The sequence below is a fragment of the Suncus etruscus genome, chromosome 14 (assembly GCF_024139225.1).
Source record: "Suncus etruscus isolate mSunEtr1 chromosome 14, mSunEtr1.pri.cur, whole genome shotgun sequence".
Taxonomy (NCBI): Eukaryota; Metazoa; Chordata; class Mammalia; order Eulipotyphla; family Soricidae; genus Suncus; species Suncus etruscus.
This window is the reverse complement of record NC_064861.1, coordinates 83,332,856-83,349,284: the sequence shown is the minus strand read 5'-3', so window position 1 is coordinate 83,349,284 and position 16,429 is coordinate 83,332,856. Positions and strand designations below refer to the sequence as shown.

The 16,429-nt window shown below is 44.0% G+C and overlaps 1 protein-coding gene across 1 annotated transcript; it reads left to right on the top strand.

Moving 5' to 3' along the window:
* Positions 1-8,890: 8,890 nt before the first annotated feature.
* Positions 8,891-14,559, top strand: LOC126028513 (galectin-4-like). Its single transcript, XM_049787478.1, has 9 exons — positions 8,891-8,935; positions 10,574-10,662; positions 11,234-11,438; positions 12,504-12,638; positions 13,479-13,517; positions 13,678-13,707; positions 13,946-14,034; positions 14,164-14,329; positions 14,413-14,559. Exons 1-9 carry the CDS (start codon positions 8,891-8,893, stop codon positions 14,557-14,559), a joined length of 945 nt encoding a protein of 314 aa, XP_049643435.1.
* The last annotated feature ends 1,870 nt before the right edge of the window (positions 14,560-16,429 follow it).

Sequence of the window (16,429 nt, the reverse complement as noted above, 5' to 3'; positions counted from 1 at the left end):
ACATTTAAGAAATCTTTCCTCATCAGTGTGTGTCCAAGGGGCATGCCAGGTTCACTATCATTCAGTGGGGTTATCCAAGGGGCATGTCCAAGTTCCACTGCTATACATCAATAATCACTGACCAGGGCCAGAGAGATAGCACAGCTGCATTTGCCTTGCAAGCAGCCGATCCAGGACTTAAGGTGGTTGGTTCGAATCCCGGCGTCCCATATGGTCCCCTTGTGGCTGCCAGGAGCTATTTCTGAGCAGATAGCCAGGATAACCCCTGAGAACCACCGGGTGTGGCCCAAAAAAACATAACAAATAAGAACAAAAACAAAAACAAAACCAACAAAAAATAATCACTGACCAAGAATCAATACACAGTATAAGGCTGGCTGAGTGGGGATAAAATCCAAAATCTTCAAGCAGGGTATAGGAAAGCCCTTCCTAAGGGACACACTATGATTCTGTCCTAGATAAGGGCTTGGGTGTTCTGGGGCAAGTAGTTAAAGTGACTAAAAAGGATGTTCTGATAACAGCAAATCAGTGGTTGAGTAAACATCCTCATTCAACTCTGCCTTTTTTTTTTTTTTTTTTTTTTTTTTTGGTTTCTGGGTCACACCCCACGGAACTCAGGGGTTATTGCTAGTTCTCTGCTCAGAAATTACTGCTGGCAGGCTTGGGGGACCAGATGAAATGCTGGTGATCGAACCCAAATCAGCTGTGTGCAAGGGAAATGCCCTACCCACTGTGTTATTGCTTCCACCCACCCCCGACTTCCATTTTAGATCTTAAGATTCCAATATGATTCAAAATACTCAAAGCTCGGCTATTGTGATGACTAGATCAGAGCAGGAGGTTGGCAATGAATTCAGGCCACTTTGGTACATATTTGGTCTTGGGTCCCATATAGAACTTCAAAGGACTTACTTCTGGCTCCATGCTCAGGGCTTGTAGCAGGTGATGTTCAGAAATGGAACCAGAGGTGGCCACATAAAAGCAAGCACTTTAACCAATATGATGTCTCTCTAGCTGCTGGTAGTGCATTAAAAAAAAAAGTCTGGGGCCCAAGTGATAGCACAGCAGTAGGGTGTTTGACTTGCATGAGGCATCCAGGAGAGGACTTGGTTCAATCCCTGACATCCCATATGGTCCCCTGTGCCAGGAGTGATTTTTGAGTGCATAGCTAGGAGTAACCCTGAGTGTTACAGGTTGTGGCCCCAAAAGGAAAAACAATAAAGAAAAGTCTATTATTAAGCAATTAATATGTGGTCTCTCGCTGTCCTGTTTCATCTGCTTTGGTGTTTTCAGCCTGGGCCTGTGAGTGAAAACAGCCCTCAGAGTCACAGGACGATCTAAGCCTGCTGTTCCAAGTCCATCTTCACAGATTGAGCAGCCTTTTGAATCTGTGTGTTTCTCTCTTAGCATACTTTATTTTCCTAGGGATGGAACAACTACAACTCCACACCAGATTCTCTTCGAAGAGCGTTCTGGCCTAAAATTCCACTGTCAAATTCTAATGGCCTTCCAGAGTTTTCCTAGTTTCTGCACACACTGGTACAAGAAGACATGCATTTATGTTGCATGTTGTTGACTCTGTTTGATCTCAGGCACTGTTGTATTAATTATTAACTATATAGTCCTGGTGTGGATGGATGGATAGTGAGGTCTTTCTCGTTCCGGCCCAGTGCCTGCAGCCCAAGGGCCTGGTAGGTCTTAGGTTCAGGATAATGGTGAAGAAATGAGCCATGGCAATCAGATGAAGTTTCAGGAGACATAAAGTTTTATTAATAAGGCCCTAACCACTATTTGCATATCTCATACACATGAGATAAGCAACCTCTTTCTTTCCTGCTCCTCTGCATCCATGCTTTCTCTCATCTCTCTTCACCTTCTTCCTCTGTCCTTCCTGCTGCATCTCTTGCAGAGTGTCTCTGTTCCCTCTTTCTTGCTGAGGCCTTCCTTCCCCTTTTCCCCAGGTAACCCCTTAAATTACCAACCACTGACCCCTCCCAGCTATGGGAGAGTCTCCCTTTGCAGGTGACATAGGCAGAAACATGGTCGAAAGGGAAACAAGGCACCATATTTGATCTCCTGAGCACTGCTAGGAGAGATACCTGTGCATAGATTCAGGAAGAAGCTCTGATCACAGTAGGCTGGTCCTGTACAAAAACCCAAACCAAAAGTCCTCTTTGTTTCTGAATAGCCACATGGAGCTGTAAACCCAGGCTTGGGGTGAGCAATTTTTTCTGCGTTTTGAGCCGAATTCTGCTCTTCCCTGTCCCTCTTGCGTGAATAGTCCTGGTTAGACTAAAGACAAAATGCAACTTTTCCTGGCCCAGAAAGAAATAGCTGCTAGCACCAGTAAACTGATATTCATCTGCATTACTTTGTGTGGGTGTGTGGGGAACTACTTTTATAGCAGTCTAATAGGATGTACTTATTCCGTTAACTCTGGACTTGTATGATTAGTGCTTTCACAGATATACTCAGTGATGGGAACAAGGAGGAAAGAATTAAGATTCTGAAATTCAGCGAGTTACTTTTGATGAGTAGGTTGATGAGTTGATGAGTAGGTTCTGGTAGTTTGACATGCTCCTATCTCTCAACCATTGCTGGGGTTTGCCACAAGCATATGATGAAACTTAAAGGGCATCTGGGCTTCAAGTGGGGATCCTAGAATCCTCTGCCAGGAGAGGAGTTGCTATTACTTCTTGTGTCTGTCCAGGCCAACCTGCAGCCTCAGTGTCAACCTGTTTAGCCAAACAACTGCTAGATTTTAGATTTTTATAGAACATACAGCTACTAAAATTTGCTTTTCAGATGAAAGTTACTCTTCATTAGGAACTCCCAAATCTGAGCTTAAACAAGATGGTGTTTCAATTGGGGACATTGGTGATGGGAAATATGCACTGATGAAGGGATGGGTGTGGAAAATTGTAGGACTGAAAATCAATCATGAGCAACTTTGGAACTATGCATCATACAGTGATTCAATTTTAAGTGTATTTAAATATACAAATACTTTACTAGTTTAATTCAGTTTAATTTGGAAATACGTATTGGTAGCTTTCATTCCAGATCAGGGACTCTAACTCATTTTTCCTTATTGCCTTGTAAAGAAGTTAGGTGATCAATACTAATAAATGTATCTTCCTACAGACTGGAACAAATATTGGCCCACCAATCATCTGACAAAAGACTGTTATCCAATGGGGTCATAGTGATAGCACAGTGGGCGGGCATTTGTCTTGCATGCGGCTGACCTGGGATGGAACCGGGATCATCCCCAGTAATCCATATGGTTCCCCCAGCCTGCCAGGATCGAGTTCTGAGTGCATAATCAAGAGAAACCCACGAGTGCTGCTGGTTGTGGCCCAAGAAAAAAATTTCTCTTTAAGATATTTAGAGCCCAGAGCTCTGGTAGAAAGAATCAACTGTGGGAAAAACATCAAACCTCAAAAAAGTCAGGTGAAAAACGAATAGATGTGAGACTTGCATGTACGACAAAGAGGAAACTCAATCAGTATTGGTGTGGATGTTGGTGGAATTGAACCCCTCATTCTGGTGCTGGTGGGAATGCCAACTGGTCCAACCTTTTGGACTAGTATGAACACTTCAGAAAATGAGGCATTGGGCTTTCACATGATTCTGCAATTCCACTCTTTCGCATTTATCCCATTGGTCCTATAACTCTAGTCAGAACAGACAAAAAGACTTCTATATTTTTGCAGCTCTCATCACAAGCACCCAAATCTGGAAACAACATAAGCGCCAAGAACAAATGATTGAAAAAAGAAACTGTGCTTCATATATACAAAGCCATATGGGGTCTGGAGAGATAGTACAGTGAGCAGAGTATGTGTCTTGCATGTGACTGACACAAATTCAATCCACAGCATCCCATAAGGTCCTCTGAGCCTGCCAGGAATGATTCCTGAGTGCAGAGTCAGGAATAATGCATGAGCGCTGCCAGGTGTGTCCCCCAAACCAAAAAGAATAGAAATCAAAACACTACTACACAGTTCAAAGAAGAGAGGCAACCATGGAAATGTTTGCTCTTTGAATGGATCTGGAGAATACTGAGTCAAGTTAGCCAGAAAGAGAGGAAGATATATAGAGTGATATTCCTCATATGTTGGCTATAAAGAAACTAAATAAGTCCCAAAGCAACAGAAACTGAGATGGACACTAGACAGTGATGAAACCCCAGGAGTCAGTCTAGATCCTAAATCCTTCACTTTGTGCCTGGCAATTGGTGACTCATTGGGAAGCTTCTATATCTGCATTCACCAAGGACATTTACTATCTAGAGGCCAATTATGTCCTCTTGAGCTGAACTGCAAATCAAATACATATTGGAAAATGGTTTCCTTGTCAGTGCTAATTTTCTCTCTGCTTTCTTCATAACACAGTACCAAACAGCTGGAGAGTTTCTAGAGCTCCGGGGAAGGACAGTCCAGTTGAATTATTCTGTTTCACTGGAATCAAGTCTTCCCCGTTCAAAGGCAGAAAAGGAACCTAGTCAGACTGCAGAGAAATTCAAGGCAGCAGCAATCCATGTTTAAAGCCTTTCTATAGTTGGAAATTGGTCCTTTAGACATTGTGTTTCCTAGGTTATTGTCTAACTTGTGGATAGACTGGATATTGATTTGAGGTTGATGTAAACTAAAGTGGATTTTTGAACATACTAAGCAGCTCCCTGGTTCCACCCCCATTTCCACATCTTTCATCTTAGGAGGGTACCTGGTGGGAGGTAGGAGCTAAGTGCTGACATTGTCCTAAAGACTTCTTCCATGTGGGGAGTAGTTGGATAGTATTTCTAATGTGTGCAATGTTTCTTCTTTGCTTGAGGTTGTGAATCCTGTGAGCATTTTCAAAGAATGAGTAAAAACTAAATCTGATAACAGCCACAGTGAGTAAATTTTTCTCAACTCAACTCAGTTGAGGCAGTGTCCTCTTCTTTACGTGGAAATGACCTACCGGTATCTAACATCTTGATTTCACAGGAGTTGGCCAAGAGAAGTCCTCGATATTGCTAAGGACAGAACTGATATCTCAAGTATTAATTAAAAGTTCTATATTGCTACCCACTACTTAGAAAGTTCAGCATTGTAATAACAAATCTGGAGAGATTACTTTAGGTTACTTTAGAGATTACCTCTGACCTCTTGCAGGGGCACCTGGAGATCCCCTGACTGGGGCGATTTCTTTCTTTTGCATGATTACAGGGCCAGGTGGTGATCACAGATCTGGGCAGGTGTATCCCTGTCCTTCCACAGCTGATGCATTTCTCCTCCTTGGGCTGGTCTGACCAATGCAGCTTGCTTTTTTTTTAATTGAATAAAGATTTTATTATACCACAGCTACTTTGCTCACCACCTGCTTCTAATTTTTTTCGGAGGTTGCAAGGCACCAGGGACAAACAATGTTTACAGGCAAGTTTTTTCTTATCTGTCTGTTAAATCTATTCTTTTGGACTCTCTCAGCATTCTGGGCATATCTAGAACTTATCTCAATGAATTGGTTTAGAGAGGTTCTGAGTATCTTAGCTGACTTTTGGAGTTTTCTTTTAAACCAAGGGCACATTGATATATAAAAAAATATTCACAATTCCTTGTCTCAGGTTGGGCTGAGATATTTTGTCTATTTCCTATTTGTGTGTTTGTCTATTTCTCAATGTTTCCATTATTCTTCCTTATGTGGTATCTGTTCAGTCTTTTTCTCAGTGACTTACTTCAACCTATGGTATGAGTTCCAGATGAACAAATTCATATTCATTGTGGTCCCCAAGGAACAAGGAGGCAAATTTGGTGATTAGTTCAATAAACCATAGGTTAATTTCTTTGTGTGGAAAATATAGGAAAACCAAATCCAAGAGGTCCCAGAGGCTCCAATGGAAGTGGACTCAAGTAGGAAAACTTTAAGACATATTGTTATTAACATGACAGAAACCAAAGACAGAGACAGATTATTTAAAGTAGGAAGGAACTTACTTTTAAAGAAAACTCACAGGCAACAAACCTATACAATGAGATTCTATGAGCCAGGGAGATTAGAGGGATTTAATGTAAAAATTTAAAAAAAATGAACACCTCACCAAGAGGTGTTAATCTGTCCAGAGAGATTAATTACTCCTTCTGAGAACCCATACAGAGCTTCCTGGACAGGCAACAGTTTAGGGAATTCAGAACCTTGAAACCAGTTTTTTAAGATGCATGAAAAGACCTTCTTATAAATACAGTTTAAACTTTCCAGAGCATGGAACAGAAAATGCTGCTGGGGGTGCTCTCTAGTATATAAAGGACAGTGTGTTTACTCCCAGCTTGCTAAGGGATTTCATACATTTTCAATAAAACAATTAAGATTTTGGGGTTGGAGAGATAGCATGGAAGTAAGGCATTTACCTGCATGCAAGTCAGTGGTTCAAATACCCGCATCCCCGATGGTGCCTGAGCCTGCCAGGAGCGGTTTCTGAGCACAGAGCCAGGAGTCACCCCTGAGCAAGACTGGGTGTGACCCAACAAACAAACAAACAAACAACAAAAAATTAACATTTTACTTGCAGTGAATGTTTCATGCATTACTGGTGTGTTTTTTTAAACATCCATTGGCTTTTCTTGGGTAATCTTTGACTTTTTAGCTTATAGATCAGCCATTAGCTATAATATTTCCTAATATAAACTTGGTTTCGAACACACTTTCATACTTTAATAAGCCTATTCAGATTTTTGCCTTAATATTTTCTTCATTTTCTTCACTCTTACTAAAATTGACCCTTTGAGGATTTTCCTATTTTACATGCATTTTAAGCTATATTAACAAAATTATTAATTACTAATTACTATTTAAACTGTATTGCAGAAATATTTCTAATATTTATTTTAGAAATTATAAACCTCATAAACTAAAGGTTATTTAAAAAATTCTACTTTAAGAGCTTACAATTTTGTGGAATTTTAGGAAAGGAGTTCTATGTGTCATCTAAGTGTAAGTATCATCATTTCAAAATGAAACGAAAGAGAGAGATAGCTCATATGTAAAATCAAAAAGAACCATGTCAGAGAAGAACAAATGGTCAAAGTTACGAAATGGAAGATTTTGTCTATAGAGCTAAGTGACAAGTGGAGGGAGGGAGGGAGGGAGAGAGTGATAGCACAGCAGGTAGAGCATATGCCTTGCAAGCTGCCATCCTCAGGTTTGATCCCCAGCATTCCATATGGTCCCTTGAGCCTTCAGAAGTTATTTCTGAATATAGAGCCAGGAGTAACCCCTGAATACTGCTGGGTGTGCCCCGCCCCAAATAAAAAAAACAAAAAGGGGAGTGAGGGAGTTCTTAGGCTTCTTGTAGAAGGGAGCAGGATATCTGGTGATGGCTGTGGTACTGCCATGATGTATGCATGGAAACTATGATGAATAGTATTGTAAATCCTAAAACAAAATGTAAAGGATTAAAAAAAAAAAGACTGGAACACCACTGATAGTATAGCCTGTTGGGAATTTGTTTTGATTGTAAGTTATGTGACTTCAATCCTCAGCTTCCTTTATGATCCCACAAACAATGCAAAATAAGCACTGAACCAGGAGTAAATCTTGAGCACAGCAGGATGTGTTCCTCCCAAAACACAGACTGTTTACGGAGCAATACTAGAGTGGTAGGGTGTTTGTCTTGTACATGGCCAATTCGATCCATGGGATCCACATGGTCCCCAGAGGCTAGGAGTGATTTCTGAGTGCAGAGCCAGGAGTAGCCCCAGCACCACAGGGTGTGGCTAAAAAATAAAATAAGAAAACAAACAAAAAAAATCAAACAAATGAACCACACTGTTAAATTTGTAAAATTCATATATGGGCATCTACTCAGCATAGATGTCAATGTCCCATGAGCTTCACCTGGCAGTCATTGAGCTATTGTGATAATCCACTTGATCATTACGGGGCTGCTTCCACCAAGTGAGTTCTTGGGAACTGTGGACTCAGGCTGGAGCAAGGATTGCTCTTTACAGGACAAGGAAAGTTCATTCCAGTGTCTTTCCATTTTTTTTTTATTTTAGGAATGTCACCTTGGAAGGAATTTCAAGAGGAGGGGAATAATGGACTGCAACATCTCTATTCAGAGGAAGCTATGGGGCACAGGGACAAGGAGATAGATGCAAGTTTAGAGGGCACAGATTTCTCCAGTGGATCAAGGCCAAGAGTTCTGTGTCCTTGTGTCCTCTGCTGCTGATTCTCCAAGGTGCTAAACATACTCAGGGGTTGATAAGTTTGGGTTTATCATCTGGCTTTTCTCAAACTACCCCAAGTAGAGTTTCCCTGTAACCTCAGAAGTGACCTAGGGGAAGACTCTTGGCCTTTTTTTTTCTTTTGTCTTGAAGGTCTTTTTATTAATCTTATCTTTACCTTTCGAGTCTCTTAAAGCTTCTCCTTTTCTTAGAAGTCCACCATTCTCTGGGTGGTGGTGTCTTGATTTTGGCACCTTGATGGTGATTCATTTTCTCCATGTCCCAAGAGTTTCCTGTTGCAACTTTGGGCTGTTTCAGGACTGGTGATTAGACAATTTCAGAGAAGTTCACTAGCAGGGACCCTCTGTCTGCCTGCAACACTTGCCCCCCCCAACCTCCCCCCCCACCCCCCCACCCCCGCGAAAGAGAAGGCTTTGGATTCTGTTGTAACAAAAGGAAATGGTAGAAAACTAGGCAATAAGGAAACATTTCTGGGGGGGGTGACCTTTACCCAGAAAGGTCTTGGGGGGTGAAAGAGGGGGCATAGAAGGTGGGACTTTCTGAGAAAGACTCATTTCTGAGAAATGGGTCCCTGAAGCGTATAAGAGTCAGCCCAGCTGCCATGTACTCCATCTTCACTCCTGTAGTGCTGCACGTAGGAAAAGTTGCCTGCTCAGCCACTGAAGATGACTTTTGTTCCTGCACCCGGCTACCTTCCCAACTACAACCCAGTAAGCTACAGACCCAGGCCGTGACCTGGGCTCATCCTGAACACCCCCACTCACCTGGTCCCCAGCCTGAAACATGGTGGTGTCCCTAAATGAAGGGCACTGGAACTTGATGTAGTCCCTACTAAAACCTCCTTCATAATGCTGAACTCCTTGTTCCTTCTGACTCCTCACCCATGGGGTCCCTTCTCCTTCAGAAGTGATTTTCAGGTGCTCGCCAATGTAGTGACCCACAGCTTAGCCTAAGAAGTGAGAGACAGAGAGGACAAGAGAAGTAGAAAGACCCTTTATTGCTATATCTCTCCTGAAGCTGTCTAGGGGTATTTAAGGGGGGGGAGGGAGGGAGAGAGAGAGAGACAGAGAGACAAAGAGAGACAGAGAGAGAGAGGAAAGAGATGACAGAGAGAAGGGGGAGAAGAGAGAAATGAATGATAAGAGAGAGAAGAGAGAGATCACTGGCTAGAGAGTAGAAGAAGGAGGCCTAGAGCTGGGATTGGAGAGAGAGAAGGAGGGAAAGTCAGAGCAAATTGCATTTTGCTGATGCTGACCATCAGGCACTATCAGGGGGGTGGGCTGGAGGGGGCCTGGACCTTTGGTATCTTCTGGCTGACAGGCTCTGCTCTGTACTAACAAGAACCCCTCTCCCCGCCCCAGGTTCTACCTTTTTATACTTAAGGCAATTTTCCAATACAGGTGGGAGTGTCCTAGTCCAGGAGCCTGGCCCAATCCAAATGCTCTTGAATTAAACCGTAAAATAAAAAGCATAAAGTCTACGTGTTCAGTGAGGCTGCCTTAGACCTGGTATATCTAGTCCTTCAGCAAGACAGTCTAATGAAGAAGAGTATAGTGGAGAAATAATTCACAAGCAGGCAAAGTTTCAACAGAGTCAAAAAGAGCCATGTAGTCTTTATCTGCACCCTTTACTCAGCAGCTTCATGTGGTTTCTCTTCAGGCTCTCTGAATTTTTTCCTTTTGTTTTTTGTTTGTGAAAATATACCATTTGAGTTTCCTTTCCACTCTGGGTACTACCTCCTGCAGTTACACTATTGAGTATGCCAAGATCATCCAAAATAAAGAGATGTACTTTGTAGATCTCTTTGCTCATTGCTGTTGTTGTTGTTTGTTTGTTTTTTTGTTTTTGTTTTTTTTTTGGTTTTTTTTTTTTTTTTTTTTTTGGTTTTGGCTCACACCTGGCAGCACTCAGTGGTTACTCCTGACTGTATGCTCTGAAATCACTCCTGGCAGGCTTAGGGGGGCATATGTGATGCCTGGATTAGAACCATGGACCTTCTGCATGCAAGGCAAACACCTTACCTCCATGCTATTTCTCCGGCCCCCTTTCTGACATTGTCACTGTTCCTCTTGCTTGTGTCCCCCAAGGCAGAGTCTTTTCTTCTTTATTCAATAGAGCCCACCCAACCCAGGTGAGGCTAGGTCTCATCATCCAGGTGGACTTTTACATACTACAAGAAGAAGTTAGGAAAAGAGGAATTTGGGATCAAGGTTACCAATTGCCATGATGGAGGGAGCCATTACTCCTTAAAAATACATTGATAGTAATTCCCTTGAATACACATATTAACACCCATGAGGGGATGGGCTGTCCTGTGCTTGAAGGCCCTGACCCAGATTCTCCCACAGGCATTGCCCTTCAACAAGACCATCCCAGGAGGCCTGAAAGTGGGGATGGCCATCTACATCGAAGGTGTGCCCAACAAGGACACGAAGAGGTGAGGGATTCTTCACTTTGGTGAGACTCCTCCTCAGCCCCAAAATTCCTGAGGGATCCTTCCCCGACAAAGGAAATGATTCGGTTAGCCAGAGAGGGAGGTGTTGAGCCACATCTTATGGCGGATTTTAGGGACTAGAAAATGTTGGTGCAAAGACCAAGGGTTGGAGTAACTACTCACGAAGACCTCAGAGTTCTCTAATGAGGAAAAGTTGCTCTGATTTTGTCAGTCCTCCATCCTCTTTGCATACAGTAGCGGGCCGTGGCCAGGTGGAATCAAGAAGTCCTAAGGTATGAGATCTGTGAGCTCTGAGAAAGTGCATGGGCCATGGGTGTGCCTGAGGCTCATGAGTTAGGGTTTGTGGTGTCAGAGATTCAAGGACTAAGAAGGGCCATGGGAATCTGGCCCTCTGCCTGCCGGGGATGAGAGTGCTGTCCCACCCACTGCGTTTGATTAATTCACCTCCATCACCTAAGCCATCCAGTGGGTCCAAGATGGCCCCTTGAAACTCTGGTCCAGGGTTGTAACCATGTCTTACTGACTGGGGAATTGGTCCTCCTCTCCTCCCTAGGTTTTTGGTGAACTTTGCGTTGGGACCTGAACCAGAAGCCGACATCGCCTTTCACATCAACCCTCACTTTGACAGTGAGGATAAGGTTGCCTTCAACTCACAGCAGTCGGGCCAGTGGGGCAAAGAGCAGATGAAAAACAGCTTTCCCTTCAAAGAGGGGGAGCGCTTCGAGCTGCTGGTGATGGTCATGCAGGAGCACTATAAGGTCAGAGCTGGGCTGGCTTCCCTAAGCAGCCCCTATTCTTCAGTCCCTCAGTTTCGTTTGTTGTTAACATTCATATTATGTCATTGTTTTTGGAGACTCATCCTCTTTGTGGTATTGGGGGACCATCTGGTTCAGAAGATCAAACTCAGGACACTTACAAACACAGCATGAGCTCTGGCCATGGAATTATCACTCATCCTCACTTGGTTACATTGTTTTCTCCTGACCATTTGGAACTCGGATTTTTGGGTGTGCCATGGTTGAACTAGACCCAAATGGTAGTCATTTTTCGGGGTGGGAATGGAGATCCAAGCCAAGATTTTATATTCAGGGCCCGGAGAGATAGCACAGTGGCGTTTGCCTTGCAAGCAGCCGATCCAGGACCAAAGGTGGTTGGTTCGAATCCCGGTGTCCCATATGGTCCCCCGTGCCTGCCAGGAGCTATTTCTGAGCAGACAGCCAGGAGTAACCCCTGAGCAATGCCGGGTGTGGCCCAAAAAAAAAAAAAAAAAAAAAAAAAAAAAAAAAAGATTTTATATTCAAAGCATGCATTCTAGTGCTGAACCACACTCCTCCCTTGTCCCTGGTAGCCCTCTTCTTCATTTTCCATAGGAGAATCTTAGAGTATGAGAAGCATCCCGAGTCACAGAGTCTATGTTAGAACTAGACCCCAAGACTGGAGACAGTGTACAGAGGAAAGCACCAGCGTGTGGCAGTGGGAATCCCAGCAGCACATACTGTCCTTGAGTACAGGGTCAGAAATAATTTCTGAACACTGGGCTGTGGGATCCTCTCCCTCACCCCTCAAAACAAGGGGACCTAGCCCTGAAAATTCAGACTGGGATTCTTCTTGATTTATACCTAACTGTGTTCAGTCACCTCCTCAGCAACCTAGGAACTTGACATCGAATGGACTTTAGTTAACTCTGTAGATTCAAGGCCCTGACTTTGTGTCTCCAGCATAGCTTCCCTCATAATCTTGCCTGCTAATGTTTCCTATACATTTTTTCTATTTCTTCTTTTCCAAGATCCCATCCCCTCCATGATTTTACCTTTGCCCTCTAGGTGAAAGTGAATGGAAATCCTTTCTATGAGTTTGTGCACCGAATGCCCTTCCAGGACGTCAACCACCTGCATGTACAGGGGGACCTGGTTTTTCAATCTATCAACTTCATTAACTGCAGTTCTGGCCCTGTCCAGGTGGGCACTTTCTCTCATTGGCTATAACCTGTCTTTCCTTTTATTGGTTGATTTACTGAGAAGGGACCATGGATCCCTGAATCAGTCCCTCTAAAGCCTTCTGCCCCTACCACAAAATTAAAAACAAAAAGATGGAAAGAGAAAAGGAGGAAGAGCATTAGGAGGATTGGAGGCATGGATAAGGGGTGATGGAGCAGGTAAGCTGAGAAAGACAGACAGAGTAGAGAGACAGAGACAAGTGGAGAGAGAAAGAAATGGGGGAAAGGCTGAGCTCCAGAATTAGAGTTCCAGAGAAGGCAGCTGATTGGCTGTGGTTGTCAAAAGGGATTGATGGGTTCCAAGAATTCCCAGGTGCACAGTAGTTGGTAACGTAACTTGAGAGAAAATTGGAGGTTAGAGAGGTGGTGAGTAGGGAGTTCAAAGTGGGGATGCATATGGAAGGAGAGGGGGTTCTTTGTGATCCAATCTAGCATAGCATAATCAGAAGTGGTCCCAGTGCAAGTCCAGGGTTGGCCCCAAAAGAAAAAAAAAACAGATTTCCTATTGGTTACTATTTTCTCATTGGAGCTCCCTAGTGTGTCTCGTTCTTGGGTAATGAGCTACAGTTGAGAACATGAAACAGTAGAGTTGGTTCTGTACCGATGGCACCCATGTCATCAGATACAAATTTTGGGTGTCTTTCATGACATTATTTGTTCTCTGTGTCAGCAATGCACATAGATATCCCCTTGAATCCTATAAGTTTTTGATGTGGATGTTATATTTGTCTTTGATGTTGGGTTCAAAGCCTGAGGACTCTGAATCCCCTCATGATTTCTGTCTTTTCTGTTTCTCTTGTAGGGTGATGTAAGAAGCAATTTGATTTCTGATATTCAGCTCGTAAGTGAAGAGTCATGGACCCTATGGGACTGGAGTGGCAATGTGGGGCTCCATGACCAGCTCTAAGTGGTGCTCACCAGCACCCTGAGAAATGCTGGCCTGTAGAGTTTTGGTATAGACATTTGCTGACAATACTATTGTCTCTCCTTTCCTTGAACAGTACACGGAGGGATCCCCAGTCTACAACCCGGTAAAACAGACCCCAGGGGCCAGACTGTGTGAGGGGTGTTCCAGTGTTAGGGAGAAACTAATTGAGGGTGGAGAGTCCCAGTTGGGGGTGCTCTGAGAGGGGAGGACATAGTGTGGACTGAGGGGGAGAGGCAGAAGGGAGAGAAGGTGGGAGGTTAAGGGATCTCCAAAAAACTGCGGGTACCCCACTATGCTGTCTTTGATTCAGACATGATGGAACCGCATGTTCTCCCCCACAGCCTGTGCCATTTGTGGTGAATCTTCAGGGGGGCCTGACCCCAAACAGAACCTTCGTCATCAAGGGCTTTATAAATCTCTCAGCTGACAGGTACAGTGTTTTGTGGAGTTGAGAGTCCACAACCCTCAACCCCAGAGTCCAATCCCTTGGTTCCTCCTTACTTGGGAAGCATGTGCTGACCTCCTAGCTTCTGACCCCCACCTTCCTCTCTGCCTCCAGATTTGCCATCAATTTTAGGTTGGGAGCCACAGGGGACATAGCCTTACACATCAGCCCCCATATCCAAGAGGGTGTTGTGGTGCGAAACAGCTTCCTGAATGGCAAATGGGGAGCTGAAGAGAAAGACACCTCTTTCAATCCTTTTGGTCCAGGAAAGTCCTTTGATGTGAGTCCTGCTCTTCTCCCCCGTCTCTGTATATCCCATGTGTGCCTCCCCCCACCCATTTTCATGTTGCCCTTCTCCTGCAGCTGTCCATCCACACCAGCTCCAGTGGCTTCCAGGTGTTTAGCAATGGCCAGTACATGTTTGACTTCCAAAATCGGATTTCGAGCCTCAACTTGATCAACATGCTGGAGATCATGGGGGATGTCTTATTGTCCTATGTCCAGGTCTGAGCCAAACCTGGGGAAACCAGAGAAGGGACATCCCCCAGGACATGCACCTAAGCCACCAATCACATATCCAAAGGTGTCTTAGCAATGTGTTTGTCTGCCTCTTTCAAATCAAAATGATTGGAGTCTTCCCTGTAACCTGTTCTCAAAATGTGTTTTGGTGCAAATCAAATAAAATAACAATTGGAAGTACTTGTTCATCCAGGCCTGCTTTTGTACCACATTCTAGTGAAGGTTCAAATTTTCCACATCTGGAATTATCCTCACAGCAGTTAGGGTGTTTTTCTTGCATGTAGCCCACCTAGGTTCAATCCCTGACATCCCAGAGGTTCTCCCCAGCCTCTCCAGGAGTAATTTCTGAGTACAGAGTCAGGGCTAAGCCCTGAGCACAGCCAGGTGTGGCCACAAAAACAAAAAAAAATTTTTTTCCACGTCTAGGACTCTCCTGCTAGCTTAGGAGCTACCATCAGAAGGAAGAACAGGAGGCATTGCCAGAGGTCAGGCTGACATGGGGATAATAGAGCCTACCAACCGTCCCAGAAGAAAGAGGCACAAGGAGGCACAGAAATTGATACTGATAGATGCCATTGGTGCCCTCAGATACACTTATCTGTGTTGGCTTTCCCACGTCCAGGCCTGGTGGACATGCCTCATCTAGGGCAGCCTCGATCTATTTGAATTGTGTTACTAGTGTTATGGGAAATGTGTATTCTTTGCTATCTGTTTCCTGAGGCTAACTGAACAATGTCCTTGGTGTCAAACTCTACAGACCCCAAGCTCAGGGTGTAACCTACATCCTGCTGGCTTAATAAAGCCACTTTGTGACTTGCATTGCCACGTGGTCTCTTTGTCCTATTGCTGGGTTGTTAGCACGAACCTAACAGTGCTACATTTCTGTGTCTGGTCCATGAACAGCAGATCTATGCCTGGAGATTAAAATCCTCCTTCCTGTTCTAAAGGAGAGTGAGGCAAAAAGCATCAAGAGGAAAGAGACAGCTCTCCAGGTTGTTGGTCTGGGAGTAAAATTTCCCATGTCAAAGTTCTAAGCAAGCTACAAGAGATGTTTTCCTTACAAGGTAGATTTTCATGGCATTATATTTGCATACCATGAAGATATTTATCCTGCATTTTCCTCACTTTGTTCTGAATGAATATTTCAGGTGACTTGGGTGCAGTGGAGATGGAGAGAAGTAGCTTCTACTTTGTTCCAATGGTTTCACCCAGGGAAGAGGTGTAGAGCCTTTTTTTCTTAGTGCCTTTTGTACAATTGAATGTCCTTTGAGGAAGTTTATGTTCACCTCTTCACAATTTTTTTTTCTTTTTTTGTTTTGGGTCACACACAGTGATGCTCAAAGGTTTCTCCTGGCTCTGCACTCAGAAATTGCTCCTGGCTCAGGGGACCAGATGGGACACTGGGGGATTGAACCGTGGTCCTTCCTAGGCTATCGAGGGCAAGGCAGACACCTTATCCCTTGCGCCACCACTCCTACCCCTTCTGCTAATTTTTGGATGGGTATAATTTTTTTTCTTGTAAAGTGTGATTCTTTGTAAACACCCAAAGGCTGCCAGAGTAGCAGGGCTGCAAGGCTCTAAGGGGATGTGGGGCTCAATTTCCAGGTGGTGTCTCATGCCCACCCATGGTCACCAGCATGTAGCAACCAACCATCATAAAAGAAAGAGAAAGGAATATACACAGCAGGCAGTATCTCTCCAATGTTTTATGCCTTACCCATCCCCAACCCCCAGACCAACAGGCGCTTATCTGGTCACTCTCCTGCCCTTTCCCCTCAAAAGCCCAAGTTTTTTTTTATACTCAGCATGACAGGGGTGTGTGTCCAAGAGGCATGTCAGGTTCAACTGTCATTCAGTGGAG